Here is a 16,749-nt window from a genome sequence, read left to right on the forward strand (position 1 = left end):
GTTGCATGACTACTTGAGACATTGGTGCTTTATTTAATTATCGTTTAAATTGGTTTCTGTCTGTTCGTGTAGAACACATGGAACGTCCAAAGACTGCCTGTGAACAGCACCGAGAGAGACTGCGAGCAGAGCTGAACCTGCGTGAACCTCTTGTTGGAGTCCATATCCCTGAGTGTGATGAAGACGGGAACTTCAGGCCTCTGCAATGTCACGGGAGTACAGGCCATTGCTGGTGTGTGAATGAAAACGGACAAGAAATTCCTGGGACTAGGACACCACCTGGAACTGGTCAACCACAGTGTGGACAGCCAGGTCAGTCAGTGTTTTAATTAAGCAAATTGTGTAGCAAATTCTTTCATTTTGTTTTTGAGTGTCCCCAGCTCCTGAAGCTCGAGCTTTGGAATTCTGAGTGTGTTTGAGGAGCAACCGGGAGTCTCTCTGGAACAGCGGGGATGATGACACTTTCCTGCATCTGAGATTTTGGGAGGTGGCTACCCATAGAATCTCATTGAATCCCTATGAGTTTGCAGAAGAAGGCCATTCGGCCCATCACATCTGCACCGTCCTTCCGAAAACGCCCTTACCTAGGCCCATATCCCTGCCCTATCCCTGAAACTCCAGCTAAACCTTTGGACACAAAGTGGCAATTGATCATAACCAATCCACTCACATGCAAATCTTTGGACTGTGGGAGGAAATCGGAGCACCCGGAGAAACCCGGGAGGGGCAGCACGGTAGCATTGTGGGGCAGCACGGTAGCATTGTGGATAGCACAATTGCTTCACAGCTCCAGGGCCCCAGGTTCGATTCCGGCCTGGGCACTGTCTGTGCGGAGTCTGCACATCCTCCCCGTGTGTGCGTGGGTTTCCTCTGGGTGTTCCGGTTTCCTCCCACAGTCCAAAGATGTGCAGGTGAGGTGGATTGGCCATGATAAATTGCCCTTCGTGTCCAAAATTGCCCTTAGTGTTGGGTGGGGTTACTGGGTTATGGGGATAGGGTGGAGGTGTTGACCTTGGGTAGGGTGCTCTTTCCAAGCGTCGGTGCAGACTCGATGGGCCGAATGGCCTCCTTCTGCACTGTAAATTCTATGATAAACACACGCAGACACCGGGAGAACGTGCAGTCTCCGCACAGCCAGTCACCCAAGACTGGAATCAAACCCGGGTTCCTGGCGCTGTGAGGTATCAGTGGTAACCACTGTGCCACCGTGCCACCCACCCATCTAAGCTCAGTTTAGGATAGTTAATGAACGGCAATCCAGAGTAGTCACGATGACGGGAATAACAGTATTCTTTGTGGCGTATGCCACTCACAAATAGATACACACTACTGCAGGCTGCTGGGAGTGGCCTTGCCTTGAAGGAGTGCAGTCTGGACCATGGCAACAATGGGAAAGGGACAGCAACGGTTGAACCTGCAAAGAGTAGAAATGGAGTTATATGAGGTTCTGCAGTCAGGAGGACAGACCGGCATTTCTGTAACTCAGATTGTGTGTTGCCACCCCGGGCAACAGTTAAACACATCATGGAGAGGGTGCAGAATATTCTGCAGGCTAGGGAGGGAGCCAGACATTGTGGTACACATTGGTACAATGCCATACAGAGGGCAGGGACAGAGGTTCTATGGTCTGATTTTCAGGAGATGAGAAGCAATTAAAAAAATATGAGTTTAAAGGCAGTAATTTATGGATTGCTGCCGGTGCACTCGGTAGCTGGAGTAGAACTAGGAAGACAACAAGGATCATGGTTTGAGGTATGCTAGATCATACAAACTTGTAAAAGGGCCAAAGGACATCGCATTCAGATCTGAAAAGTGTCCAGTCTATCTCAACCTACCCTGGAAAGGCAGAGTATCTCAAATATTTGAACAATAATTTAAATATGCCAATTCACGCTGCGACAATGCAGTGTCTACTCGATGGGTATTTGCCCATTATTGGACTCTGCCATCAGTCAGAAAGATGTTCTGCCTCCCATACAATTAAGCAAAGTCCTGATGAATTTCAGTGTTTGTGCAATGCCGGACTGGAAGGCCGTACATTCCAACCATTGACTAACCAAATCAATCAGAGTGTTCCTTCAGTTGTTCAAAGTAGCCAGTGTACAGGTTGCGCACAACTAGCTCACATTTACAAATTCAAGAACAAACCGTCAGTTGTAAGGTGTGATTCTGTGATTTCGCAGTGCTTGCTGAACAATCCTGAGTGCATTAGTAGCTACACTAACAACCTGTAATAACCTGTAGTAATCTGCACAGAACTCATCCAGCTGGGGACGATTGTTCCCCGTGCTCAATTGGACTGAGTTAACCCAACACTAGCATAAAAGGCAGGCAGCTGTAGAGCCAGCTAAAAAAGGAATGAGGACCCGGTGAAAGGTAACCGGGCCCTGTGAATGTATGATGCTGTTGCTGAAATAAAGGACTTTTAAGAAGCGAGTTGGACTCCCCTGGCTTTATCACACAGCCCATTACAGATAATCAGTCATGTTTGTAACATGGATCATAAGATCATGGTTGAACTTCTAGATTAACTCCACTTCCCTCCATTTTCCATTGACTCCCTTTGTGGCTAAAAATATATTGACCTCAGTCCTGAATATACCGACCAAGTGTATATCCACATACCTCTGGGGATGGGAATTTCAAAAGTTAACAAATTTCTGAGTGAAGAATTCCTCTGATCTCAATGCTAAATGACCAGTTGCTTATCCGGTGGCTCTGAGCTCAAGTACTGTACAAACCCGTCTCGGGTATCTACCTGTGAAGCGCTTAAGAATTTTGTCTGGTTCACTCAGAGCATCTCTTATTGTTCTAAACTCCAAGACAATTGTGTCCATTCTACTCGATCTCTTCCCAAAGGACAGCCCTCTCATCCCAGGAATCAATTGAATGAAGCTTCATTGCACTAACTCCAAAGCAAATGTATCTTTCATGAGTAAGGAGAGTAAAGCTCTACACAGTATTTCACCTGTGGCATCACTAATGTCCTCGATCAGCAAGATTCGCTAACTCTTGCATTCCAACATTTTGTTGAAAATTCTAATTGTGCTGTAGCTGAACATTAATATCTTGTGTTTCCTATACAAGTGCTTCTAAATTGCTTTGCATGAAGTCATCTGACTTTTTTTTCCCACTTTTGAATAAATTAATCATTCACAATTCCATTCTAACGAATAAAATGGTTTCCAATTACATTCCAGGAAGACTATTTCTGCAAGAGAATTGGTGATATAACAGTTCCTCACAACAATACTCATAAGGGACATTTAGGGCTGATTCTACAATAAACTTTCTAACGCTCATTACAGATCTGAATTCTGCTGTGTACAGATGGATCCCTGTTGGTATCCAACTAACAAAGAGTAGAAATTGAGTTGGTGTAGGAGATTCCAGGGCCAATAGGACAAGCATTTCTGTAACTCTGATTTGAGTCCCACGTAGTGTGTTGCCTCTCTAGCGCAATTCTTCAGGGTAGGGAGTGAGCTAGATGTTGTGAATTATGCCAAAATGTATTGGTGTAGACATAATTTATTTCCTATAAATAGACTGCTGACAACTGGAGCGAGGAAGAAAGGATGTGACATGATAATTTACGACATTTGTGCATTATTTAATGATCGTTTAAATCAGTTTCTGTCTATTCATTTAGAACCCATTGAGCGTCCAAAGACTGCCTGTGAACAGCACCGAGAGAGACTGCAAACAGAGCTGAGACTGCGTGGATCTCAACCTCTTGTTGGGGTCCACATCCCTGAGTGTGATGAAGAAGGGAGGTTCAGGCCTCTGCAATGTCATGCCAGTACAGACTACTGCTGGTGTGTGTATGAGAACGGACAAGAAATCCCTGGGACCAGGACTCCACCTGGAACTGGTCAACCGCAGTGCAGGCTGCCAGGTCAGTCAGTGTTTTAATGAAGTAAACTGACCATTTGTGTAGCAGAGTCTTTCATTTGTTTTTGAGAGTAGGAAGGGTCTCCAGCTGCTGCAGCTCGAGCTTTGGAATTCCGAGCGTGTTTGAGGAGCAACCGGGCGTCTCCATGGAGAACCAGGGAGGATGACACTTTCCTGCATCTGAGTTTCTGGTAGCTGGCTACCATCCGCCCAAGCTCAGCTCAGCTCAGGATGCCAGGTTCGATTCCCGGCTTGGGTCACTGTCTGTGCACGTTCTCCCTGTGTCTGCGTGGGTTTCCTCCGGGTGCTCCGGTTTCCTCCCACAAGTCCCAAAGGCCTGCTTGTTAGGTAATTTGGACATTCTAAATTCTCCCTCTGTGTACCCGAACAGGTGCCGGAATGTGGCGACGAGGGGCTTTTCACAGTAACTTCATTGCAGTGTTAATGTAAGCCTGCTTGTGACAATAAAGATTATTTTTTTTTAATTGCGAATCGCGATCGGGAACAGTCAGAACAGGCAGGAATAAAAGTATTATTTGCGGTGTGTGCCTCTCACAAGTAGATACTCACTATTGCCGACTTTTGGGAGTGACGTTGCCTTGCAGGAGTGCAGTCCAGGCCATAGCAACAATGGGAAAGGGACACCAAAGGTGGAATTAGCAAAGAGTAGAAATTGAATTGGTGTGGGGGATTCCATAATCAAGTGGGTAGACAGGCGTTTCTGTAACTTTGATTGTGAGTCCCACATTTTGTGTCGCCCCCTGGCTCCAGAGTTAAACACATCATGGAGAGGGTGCAGAATATTCTGCAGGGTAGGGAGTGAGCCAGGGATTTTGGTACACTTTGGTACCAACGACATATAGAGAGCAGGGATGGGGATTCTATGTTCAGAAGTTAGGAAGCAGTAAGAGTTTAAAGATGGTAATCACTGAATTGCTGCTCATGCACTCACTAACCGGAGTAGAAACAAGAAGATAACAAGGATGGATTCATGGTTTTAGGTATGCCAGATCATACAAACTTGCAAAAGGGCCAAAGGCCACCATTCGGATCTGTAAAGTGCCCAGTCTATCTCAACTCACCCTGGAAAGACAGAGTATCTCAAATAATTGAATGACAGTTTACACATGCCTTTACACCCTGCTACTTTGCAATGGCTTCTACATTGTATTTGCCTTTAATTAGATTCCATCACCAGTTCTCAAAGATGTTCTGTTTCGCATCCAATAATTCAAAGTGCTGATGAATTCCAGGGCTTATGCAATGCCAGTTACGAAGGCCGAACATCCCAACAATTGGCCGATCGAATCAAACAGCATGTTCATTCAGTTGTTCAAATTAGGCAATGTACAGATGGAGCACAATTTACAAAATTGAAAACAAAACGTCCGTTGTAAGATGTGATTTGCCAGTTGGGCACCACTTGCTGAACAATCCTGAGTGTGTTAATGGCTACACAAACAGCCAATTTAAGATTGGTCATGCTTATAACATGGTTCATTTCAGCTAGCCAGAAACGACATACAATTTTACACAGGGGCCTGCGACTTCTACACAGGGGCAGACTTTTGACCTTAGAAAACCTGATGGAGAGACTGGGGCTACCAAACAGACAGGAACGCCAACATTTATAATTCAAAAACTTTCTCCACAAGGAGACAATGAGGTACCCTTGGGCCCCGAGAGACACGATGTTGGAGGAGCTACCGGACATAGAAAATTGGGAAAAGGGAACTGCGGGGCCATTTCCGGACAACTTTTAGAAAGCGCACGCTCCCCACTGGACAGAACAAGGGAGAAATGGGAGGAAGAGTGAGGGATGGAAGTAGGGTGGGGACTCTGAAACGACGCACTGAGTAGGGCAAACTCCACCTCCTCCTGCACAACGCTAAGCCTCATTCAGCTCAAAGTGGTGCACAGAGCACAGCTGACAAGAAGCTGAATGAGCTGGGGCGAAATTCTCCGTTATCGGCGGAAACTCCGCCAATCGGCGCAAAAAACGGCGCAAATCCCACTTGCGTCACGTCATAAAAATGGGCCGATAGTCTGCGGCCCGAAATGGGCTAGCAGCGACGTAACGGGATCCGCGCTTGCGCAGTGGTTCACGCCGTGCAGCGTCATACGCGCTGCACGGCGTGACGGCTCATAAGGCCGCGCAGCTCCCCCCCATCCGACCGGAACAGCCGACCGCAACACCCGACTTGATGGCTGGCCGTCGCTCAGCCCCGAGGTTCGAGACACGCGATGTGGAGGCGCTCCTGGATGCGGTGGAGCAGAGGAGGGACGCCCTGTATCCTGGGCACGGCCGCAGAGTTGCCCCACGACACAGCCGGTGTCTGTGGAGGGAGGTGGCAGAGGCCGTCACCGCTGTGGCCCTAACACCACGGACAGGCACCCAGTGCCACAAGAAGGTGAACGACCTCGTCAGAGCAGGCAGGGTGAGCGTCCCCCATATCCCCCCCCCTCCCCCATATCCCCCCTCCCCCATATCCCCCCTCCCCCATATCCCCCCCTCCCCCATATCCCCCATATCCACCCTCCCCCATATCCCCCCCTCCCCCATATCCCCCCTCCCCCATATCCCCCCTCCCCCATATCCCCCATATTCCCCCCTCCCCCATATCCCCCCTCCCCCATATCCCCCCTCCCCCATATTCCCCATATCCCCCCTCCCCCATACCCCCCCTCCCACATATCCCCCCTCCCCCATATCCCCCCCTCCCCCATATCCCCCATATCCCCCCTCCCCCATATCCCCCCTCCACCATATCCCCCACATTCCCCCCTCCCCCATATCCCCCATATCCCCCCTCCCCCATATCCCCCATATCCCCCCTCCCCCATATCCCCCCTCCCCCATATCCCCCATATCCCCAAGTGAATCCAGCCCTAACCTTAACCTCTGCAATGCACGCGCAACCGATGGCGTGCATTCATATACCTGCCTAACACTGTTGCCTTTTACCCCTGCCACCACCCCCCCCCCCAGGAGAAGCGCGCACACAACAATAGGGAGCATGTGAGGACTGGAGGAGGCCCCGCTGATGAGAGGCCACTGACCGTACACGAGGAAAGGGCCCTGGAACTGGCTGGCGGACCAGAGGACCGGGAGGTTGCTGATGCAGAGGTCGGGGCCCCACGAGCAAGTGAGCCACCAACAGCCCGTCCCCATATCCCCCCTCCCCTATATCCCCCTCTCCCGTATCACCTGATCACTGCCTGATGTCTAACCATGCATGCTTCATTGTGTATCGCAGGACCAAACGTCCAGGCACCCATCCCCGCAGATGCAGACCGCCCGCAGGATGCCCCTCGGAGACCACGGGAGACGGAGAGACCCGCACCCTCCAGCATGCGACGCCCGCAGGATGCCCCTTGGAGACCACGGGAGACGGAGAGACCCGAACCCTCCAGCATGCGACGCCCGCAGGATGCCCCTCGGAGACCACGGGAGACGGAGAGACCCGAACCCTCCAGCATGCGACGCCCGCAGGATGCCCCTCGGAGACCACGGGAGACGGAGAGACCCGAACCCTCCAGCATGCGACGCCCGCAGGATGCCCCTCGGAGACCACGGGAGACGGAGAGACCCGAACCCTCCAGCATGCGACGCCCGCAGGATGCCCCTCGGAGACCACGGGAGACGGAGAGACCCGAACCCTCCAGCATGCGACGCCCGCAGGATGCCCCTCGGAGACCACGGGAGACGGAGAGACCTGGAGCAACAGGGAGACGACACCCCCGTCACGTGCGGGAGTGACCACCCAGCGATGAGGGGGGCAGCCACAGGCCCCCGTCACATCCGAGCCAGGACACCACTACCCAGGACACCACTATCCAGGACACCACTATCCAGGACACCACTACCCAGGACACCACTATCCAGGACACCCCTACCCGGGACACCACTACCCGGGACACCACTACCCGGGACACCACTACCCGGGACAGCACTACCCGGGACAGCACTACCCGGGACAGCACTACCCGGGACACCCCTACCCGGGAAGACGAAATACCGGACAGTGACTCAGAGTGGATGGGTGGAGACGAACCCCCACCCCAAAGTGCCATGGACTCAGAGTGGGACGAAGAGCACGACACAACGCCACTGCTGTCACCAACACCCTCCACCATCGCAGAAACACTCACCACGGTTGGGCACTTTAGTGATGAGGCGTCTGGTACACTCACTGGTGCGCACAACACAGCCGTCCCGGTACAGCAGGTGGAGGTAGGAGCAGCAGAGGGACCGGGCGGTCGGAGGGCAGCCCAGGCCAAGCGAACATCTGCCGCCCAGATGGATCCCGGGTTCCTGCAGTTACCACACCCACACATAGATCCGATGCAACCACCGACACGGAGACGAGCGAATAGGGTGACGGGTGGCTTGCGGCGGCTGCGGTCGCAGGTGGAGGAGTCCACCCGCGTCCAGGAGCTGGGAGTGGTCCCGGTCATGCGTGCCACCCAGGCTGACACCGCACGGGTGGCGTCCGCGGTGGAGGCAATGGGTGCGACGGTGTCAGACATGGGGAACGGTTTGCGAGGCCTGGGGCCTTCCGTGCAGGCGGCGTCTGTGGCCCAGGAAATGGCTGCCCTCTCACAGGAGGCCATGAGCCAGTGCCAGCGCCAGATGGCAGAGGCGCTCAACGCCATAGCCCAGTCTCAGCAGGCCATGGCCCAGTCTCAGCAGGCCATAGCCCAGTCTCTGCAGGCCATGGCCCAGTCTCTGCAGGCCATGGCCCAGTCTCAGCAGTTCATCGCTGAGGGCATCGGTGCCAGTGGCCATGTGCGAGCTGGCGTCGCACTGTCGCAGACAGGGTTCGACAACCCCCTGGGCTCCATGGCTGCAAACCTGCAGACCCCTGTCGATACCAGCACGGGCCTCCAGGACTGGCAGCGCCAGATGTCGGGGGCGCGTCGGATGGCCAGTCCGTTCGCATCCCCCACCCATGTAGAGGCCTGGGGGCCATCGGGCACCCCGAGGGAGGAGGAGGTGGTGTGGTCCGTCCCGGCTCCCTCTGTAGGGGAGGTCGCGGTACACCGCGACACCTCGGACTCCCCCCCCTTCCGTCCCAGGTGCATCGGGTGGGCAACGGGCAGGACAGGCTGGCAGCTCGCCATCCCAGTCGCCCGGGCCGCAGCCTGGCCCATCTAGGCCAGGACGCCCCAGGAAACGGCCGCCAAAGGGATCCAGTGTCAGAGGGCAGGAATAACAGGAGTCCACCTCCAGTTCTGCTGTACCGTCTGGGGAACCACGTAGACGTAGTCAAAGGGCCCGTAAGGCCAAACAATTAGACACTGAGTAAGTTGGCACGGGTGCAGGGCACAGATGAGTTTTAGGCGCTAGGGCACATGCATGAACTCCTTTGGTTATTAAAGTCAATGTTACACCTACCGAAGCTGCCTTTGTGCTCTGTCCAATGTGTGCGGGGGTGTCATGTACGTTGAGCGCAAGTGTGTGTGTGAGGGGTGGTCTTACCTCAGCCCCAGGTGAGTCTGCCCCCTTCCCCCTGGGCCGCCATCAACATCCCCCGGGCAGAGGACGGGACCGTGCGCTGCAGTGTCACAGCCGCATGCAGGGATGGTCCGGGTGGATGGTGGTACTGTGGCCATGGGTCAGACATAGTCCAACGATGTAGAGCCAGGAGCTCATCGGAGGCGGGTTGTCATCATTCTCCATGGCCTCCGATAGACACGTGTCCACCCGCAACTGGGTGAGCCCGGCCCGTTGTGCCGCCGGTGGATCGGCAATTGGGAGTGGGGGGGTGGTGTGCATGCGGGTGGGGTGTGTGGGGTTGGGGAGGGGGGTGAGGGTGCTGGGTGGGTGGATGGGTGGGGGGTGTGGGTGGTCGGCTGTTGTCATGGTGTGCGGTCTGTGGCCATACTACCCGATTCCCACGCCCATCTAGTCAGTGAAGCGGGCGTCTATCAGTCTGTCCCGTACCCGCTGGGCCAGCCGGTAACGGTGGACAGCCACCCGTCTGTGTCTACCCCGTCTGCCCTGACCATTGCCCCCATCCCCCTCATCTGGGGAGGACTGGGCCTCTTCCTGCTGCTCCTCCACTCCGCCCTCCTCTGCCTGCGGCACATCGCCCCTCTGCTGGGCTATGTTGTGCAGGACGCAGCACACCACAATGATGCGGCCGACCCTATCTGACCGATACTGGAGGGCGCCCCCAGAGAGGTCCAGGCACCTGAAACGCATCTTCAGCACGCCAAAGCACCTCTCGATCACTCCCCTTGTCGCTACATGGGCATCATTGTAGCGGTTCTCCGCCTCATTGCGTGGCCTCCGTATAGGCGTCATCAGCCACGATCGCAATGTGTAGCCCCTGTCGCCCAGCAACCAGCCCCTCAGCCGGGGATGGCGTCCCTCGTACATGCCGGGGATTGATGACCGCGACAACACGAATGAGTCATGTACACTGCCTGGGTGACGGGCGCAGACGTGCAGGATCATCATGCGGTGGTCGCAGACCACCTGTACGTTCATCGAGTAGGTCCCCTTCCTATTAGTGAACACGGCCCTGTTATCTGCAGGTGGCCGCACGGCGACGTGCATCCCATCGATCGCGCCCTGGACCATGGGGAACCCGGCAATGGCAGAGAAGCCCACGGCCCGGGCATCTTGGCTGGCCCGGTCCACGGGGAAGCGGATGTAGCGGTGCGCCATGGCATAAAGGGCATCTGTCACTGCCCGGATGCACCGATGCACCGATGTCTGCGATATGCCGGACAGGTCCCCACTCGGTGCCTGGAATGACCCCGTTGCATAAAAGTTCAGGGCCACCGTAACCTTGACGGACACGGGGAGAGGGTGTCCCCCGCCAGTGCCACGCGGTGACAGGTGTGCCAGCAGGTGGCAGATGTGTGCCACGGTTTCCCGGCTCATCCGGAGTCTCCTCCTGCATTCCCGGTCCGTGAGGTCCTGGTATGACTGCCGGGGCCGGTACACACGGGGCGCCCTCGGGTGCCTCCGTTGCCGTGGGGCCGCGACGTCCTCCTCCCCCTCCTCGTCCTGTCGGTCAGGTGTCCCTCCAGCCTGGGCGGCTGCCGCCTGCCCCTCTGCGGCAGCCTGCGCCGCCTCTCTGGCACGCTCCTCCTCCTCCTCCTCCTCCTCCTCCTCATCCAGGGCAACATAGACATGAGCGGCTGCCACCACGGCGGCCAACATCGCTGGATGGTCTGAAAACATGACGGCCTGGTGGGGGGGAGGGGAACGACGACATGTCATCATTGGCCATATCCCCTCCTCCCCCCAGCCAGGTGGCATGGACCGCATGGGTCCAACTGTTGGATGCTGGCACCTGGCCAGGTGGACCAACTCATTTGCCCTCCCATCACCCACTCCGGCACGGACCCCCCCCCCCCCCCCCCAACCTCCACCCCGGCACGGACCCCCTCCCCAACCTCCACCCCGTCACGGACCCCCTCCCCAACCTCCACCCCGGCACGGACCCCCTCCCCAACCCCCAACCTCCACCCCAGCACGGACCCCCCCCCAACCTCCACCCCGGCACGGACCCCCTCCCCAACCTCCACCCCGGCACGGACCCCCTCCCCAACCTCCACCCCGGCACGGACCCCCTCCCCAACCCCCAACCTCCACCCCAGCACGGACCCCCCCCAACCTCCACCCCGGCACGGACCCCCTCCCCAACCCCCAACCTCCACCCCAGCACGGACCCCCCCCAACCTCCACCCCGGCACGGACCCCCTCCCCAGCCCCCAACCTCCACCCCAGCACGGACCCCCCCCCAACCTCCACCCCGGCACGGACCCCCTCCCCAGCCCCCAACCTCCACCCCAGCACGGACCCCCCCCCCAACCTCCACCCCGGCACGGACCCCCTCCCCAACCCCCAACCTCCACCCCAGCACGGACCCCCCCCCCAACCTTCACCCCGGCACGGACCCCCCCCCCCAACCTCCACCCCGGCACGGACCCCCTCCCCAGCCCCCAACCTCCACCCCAGCACGGACCCCCCCCCAACCTCCACCCCGGCACGGACCCCCTCCCCAACCCCCAACCTCCACCCCAGCACGGACCCCCCCCCCCAACCTCCACCCCGGCACGGACCCCCTCCCCAACCTCCACCCCGGCACGGACCCCCTCCCCAACCTCCACCCCGGCACGGACCCCCTCCCCAACCTCCACCCCGGCACGGACCCCCTCCCCAACCTCCACCCCGGCACGGACCCCCTCCCCAACCCCCAACCTCCACCCCAGCACGGACCCCCCCCCCCAACCTCCACCCCGGCACGGACCCCCTCCACAACCCCCAACCTCCACCCCGGCACGGACCCCCTCCCGGCACTCCCCCGGAGCCCAGCCTACTCTAACCACCACCCCCCCCCCCCCCCCCCCCCCCCCCCCCCCCCGCCGCACGCACACACAAGCCGAGACACACCTCTCCTCAGGCAATCAGTCTGCGGCCACGCCATTTCCTGCCCAGAGCCAACCCCCCAGGCCGTCACTCACCTCCTCGCTGGTCGGCGTGAGCCTGGAGCACCGGGTCACGCCGATGAAAAGGAGGTTTGATTCACGTCGACGTGAACGGTCATCACGTCGACGGGACTTCAGCCCATCCGGAAGGGAGAATATCGGCAGGCCGAAAATCGGCTGCCTTGCGCAGACCCGTGACATTCTCCGCGGCAGCGGCGCCATTAACGCCCCGCCGACTTTTCTCCCTTCGGAGACTTCGGCGGGGGCGGGGGCGGGATTCACGGCGGCCAACGGCCATTCTCCGACCCGGCGGGGGGTCGGAGAATGACGCCCCAGGTACTTTCCGGAGATGGAGGATAAATGTGAACAGTGCCTAGGAGGCCCGGCCAACCACGCCCACATGATCTGGGCCTGCCCCAGACTTGACAGGTTCTGGACAGCCTTCTTCGAGGCGATGTCCAAGAGTGGCAAACCAGCCAGAACTTCATTTGGGGAAGAGGGCCGATGCCCTTTGCCTTTGCTTCCCTAATCGCCTTGCCGGAAAATCCTACTTGGTTGGCAATCAGCAGCGTCACCCACAGCTGAGGACTGGCTGGCAGACTTATCGGAATTTCTCCATCTGGAGAAGATCAAATAGACCATCCAGAGGTCGGACGATGGCTTCTACAAAGCATGGGGGCTATTCATCAGCCTGTTCCAAGACCTATTTGAAGCCAACAATGGATAGAATGGGGAGAAGGGGTGGAGTGAAGCACGGGAACCACCAGGTCTACAGAAAGCAGACAGGAATGAGAGGGGGGCAACAGGGGCAAGAGACCCAAGGAAATGCCAAATGGGAACCCGGGGAGAGACCGACACAGGGACCAGAGGGTCCCTCACAAAGCTATAAGAATAAAACAAATCCAGAACTACCCATCTACGGTCAAAGGAAGAGTCTAGGATAGGACCCGGAGGCAGCAGAAAAGGAGAATGGTTGGGGGGCAAAGTGGGGGTGCCAAAAAGGAACAACGTGTAATTTATAACCGTCTTGTCCATTTCTTGTACAGTGTAAAAATGTAAACTTTAATTCAAATGAAAGAACATTTCTGCAAGAAAATTGCTGATGTAATAGTTCCTCACATCAATACTCATAAAAGGACATTTCTGAAATTACTGAATCAAAACCTAGGGGTGTGTCTACAATAAACTTTATGACATTACAAATCTGATTCTGCTGTGTACAGATGGATCCCTGGTGGTGTCAGAGTTCGAAACGAGACTTATGATAAAATGTATCGGTGCAGATATTATTTATTTTCTATAAATAGACTGGTGACACCAGGAGTGTGGAAGAAAGGATGTTACATGACAATTTGTTACATGCGTGCTTTGTTGCTTTATTTAATTATCGTTTAAATCGGTTTCTGTCTGTTCGTCTAGAACACATTGAACGTCCAAAGACTGCCTGTGAACAGCACCGAGAGAGACTGCGAGCAGAGCTGAACCTGCGTGAACCTCTTGTTGGAGTCCATATCCCTGAGTGTGATGAAGAAGGGAAGTTCAGGCCTCTGCAATGTCACGCCAGTACAGGGTACTGCTGGTGTGTGTACGAAAACGGACAAGAACTTCCTGGGACTAGGACACCACCTGGAACTGATCAACCACAGTGCGGACAGCCAGGTCAGTCAGAGTTTTAATGAAGCAAAATTACCAATTGTGTAGCCATGACTTTAATTTGTTTTTGAGAGTAGGAAGTGTATCCAGCTGCTGCAGCTCGAGCTTTGGAATTCCAAGCTTCTTTGAGGGGTAACCGGGGGTTCTCCATGGAGAACCAGGGAGGATGACACTTCCCTGAATCTGAGCTTCTCCACCAAGCTCAGTTCAGGATAGTTAATGCTGTCCATCTGGAATAATTGGAGCGGGTGGGAATAACAATATTATTTGTGCCAATCGCAAAACAGTACTCACTATTGCAGTCTGCTGGGTGTGGCATTGCCTTGAAGGACAGCAAACTGGACCACGGCACCAATGGGAAAGGAACAACATAGACAGAAGTAGCAAAGAGTAGAAATTGTTATATGAGATCCCATAGTCAAGACGACAGACAGGCATTTCTAATTGTGAGCCCCACATAGCGTGTTTCCCCCCAGGCACCAGAGTAAAACACCTCATGGATAGGGCGCAGAATATTCTACATGGTAGTGAGTGAGCCAGACCTTGTGGTACCCTTTGGTAGCAAACAAAAGGAATATGTTCAAGCCTTGGACCATGTTTGAATTACTGGGAGCTTGGGCCGCCTAAAGTTCCCCATTGGTTTCTCCATGTCAATACAATAACCAATCAGAATCACGTTACCAACCAATAGCACCCGTTTCTCCTTCGGAATAAATTATTGTGATCCTCAAAAATGTAGCATTCTCTCATTCTTCCTGAAATGTGTAAGACAAAATGTTTCTGTAAGTCTCCCTTTTCAGCAACATTCAGAAAAGTGACAAATAAATGCCAAGAAGTTAAATCAAAATTTAAAAAGATATATTTGGATTGATTTCTATAACAATACGAAAATAATCTTAAGATATGTAATAAAAAGAGCTGAGGCAGGTCACATGGTTCCTCGAACCTGCTTCGCTATTGAATAAGATCATGGTTGATCTCTTGGGGAGCAGCGACCACAATATGATAGAATTTACCCTGCAGTTTGAGAGGGAGAAGCTGAAATCAGATGTAACGGTATTACAATTAAATAGGGGTAACTACAAAGACATGAGGGAGGAGCTGGCCAGAGTTGATTGGAAAAGGAGCCTAGCAATGAATCCAGTGGAACAGCAATGGCAGCAGTTTTGGAGGTAATTAGGGAGGCACAACAGAAATTAATCACAAGGAAGAAGAAACATGCTAAGGGGAGGACAAGGCATCCAGAGTTGACGAGGGATGTCAAGGACAGCATAAAGGCTAAAGAAAAAGCATACAACATGGCAAGGATTAGTGGGAAACCAGAGGATTGGGAAGCCTTCAAAAGCGAGCAGAGGGCAACTAAAAAAAGCAATAAGTGAGGAGAAGATGAAGTACGAGTGCAAGCTAGCTAGTAATATAAAGGAAGATAGGAAGATATTTTTTCAATATATAAAAGGTAAGAGAGAGGCAAAAATAGACATTGGACCACTAGAAAATATGGCTGGAGAAGTAATAATAAGAAATAAAGAAATGGCAGACGAGCTGAATAGTTACTTTGCATCAGTCTTCACGGTGGAAGACACCAGTGGGATGCCAGAGCTCCAGGAGAACCAGGGGGCAGAGGTGAGTGCAGTGTCCATTACTAAGGAGAAGGTTCTGGGGAAACTGAAAGGTCTGAAAATGGATAAGTCACCTGGACCGGATGGACTACACCCCCGGCTCCTAAAAGATATAGCTGAGAAAATTGTGGAGGCATTAGTGATGATCTTGCAGGAATCACTGGAGGCAGGAAGAGTCCCAGAGGACTGGAAGGTGGCTAATGTAACACCACTGTTTAAGAAGGGAGGGAGGCAGAAGACAGGAAATGAAAGGCCGGTTAGCCTTACTTCGGTCATTGGTAAGATTTTAGAATCTGTTATTAAAGATTAGATCGCGAAGTACTTGGAAGTGCATGGTAAAATAGGACTGAGTCAGCACAGCTTTGTCAAAGGGTGGTCGTGTCTGACAAATCTTTTAGACTTCTTTGAGGAGGTAACAAGGAGGTTAGACAAAGAAGAACCAGTGGACGTGATTAATTTAGATTTTGACACCTTTGACAAGGTGCCGCATAGGAGACTGTTAAATAAGTTAAAAGCCCATGGTGTTAAGGGTAAGATCCTGGCATGGATAGAGGATTGGCTGACTGGCAGAAGGCAGAGAGTGGGGATAAAGGGGTCTTTTTCAGGATGGCAGCCGGTGACTAGTGGTGTGCCTCAGGGGTCTGTGCTGGGACCACAACTTTTCACAATATACATTAATGATCTGGAAGAAGGAACTGAAGGCACTGTTGCTCAGTTAGCAGATGATACAAAGATCTGTAGAGGGACAGGTAGTATTGAGGAAGCAAGAGGGCTGCAGAAGGATTTGGACAAACTAGGAGTGTGGGCAATGAAGTGGAAATTGAAATACAATGTGGAAAAGTGTGAAGTTATGCACTTTGGAAGGAGGAATTTAGGCATAGACTATTTTCTAAATGGGGAAATGCTTCGGAAAGCAGAAGCACAAAGGGACCTGGGAGTCCTTGTTCACAATTCTCTTAAGGTTAATGTGCAGGTTCAGTCAGCCATTAAGAAGGCAAATGCAATGTTAGCATTCATGTCAAGAGGGCTAGAATACAAGACCAGAGATGTACTTCTGAGGCTGTATAAGGCTCTGGTCAGACCCCATTTGGAGTATTGTGAGCAGTTTTGGACCCCGTATTAAGGAAGGATGTGCTGG

The 16,749-nt window shown here is 53.9% G+C and overlaps 1 protein-coding gene across 9 annotated transcripts in view; it reads left to right on the plus strand.

Annotated features, from left to right (window-relative positions):
- Positions 1–16,749, plus strand: part of nid2a (nidogen 2a (osteonidogen)) — a 277,646-nt gene that overhangs the window by 170,702 nt on the left and 90,195 nt on the right. For all 9 annotated transcript variants that reach the window (XM_072489757.1, XM_072489756.1, XM_072489755.1 and 6 more), the window contains 3 exons: positions 73–312; positions 3,650–3,895; positions 13,759–13,998. In XM_072489757.1, coding sequence (XP_072345858.1) covers positions 73–312; positions 3,650–3,895; positions 13,759–13,998 — 726 coding nt within the window. The remainder of the gene's footprint in view (positions 1–72; positions 313–3,649; positions 3,896–13,758; positions 13,999–16,749) is intronic.

Source organism: Scyliorhinus torazame, chromosome 2 (genome assembly GCF_047496885.1).
Source record: "Scyliorhinus torazame isolate Kashiwa2021f chromosome 2, sScyTor2.1, whole genome shotgun sequence".
In the NCBI taxonomy this organism is placed as follows: Eukaryota; Metazoa; Chordata; class Chondrichthyes; order Carcharhiniformes; family Scyliorhinidae; genus Scyliorhinus; species Scyliorhinus torazame.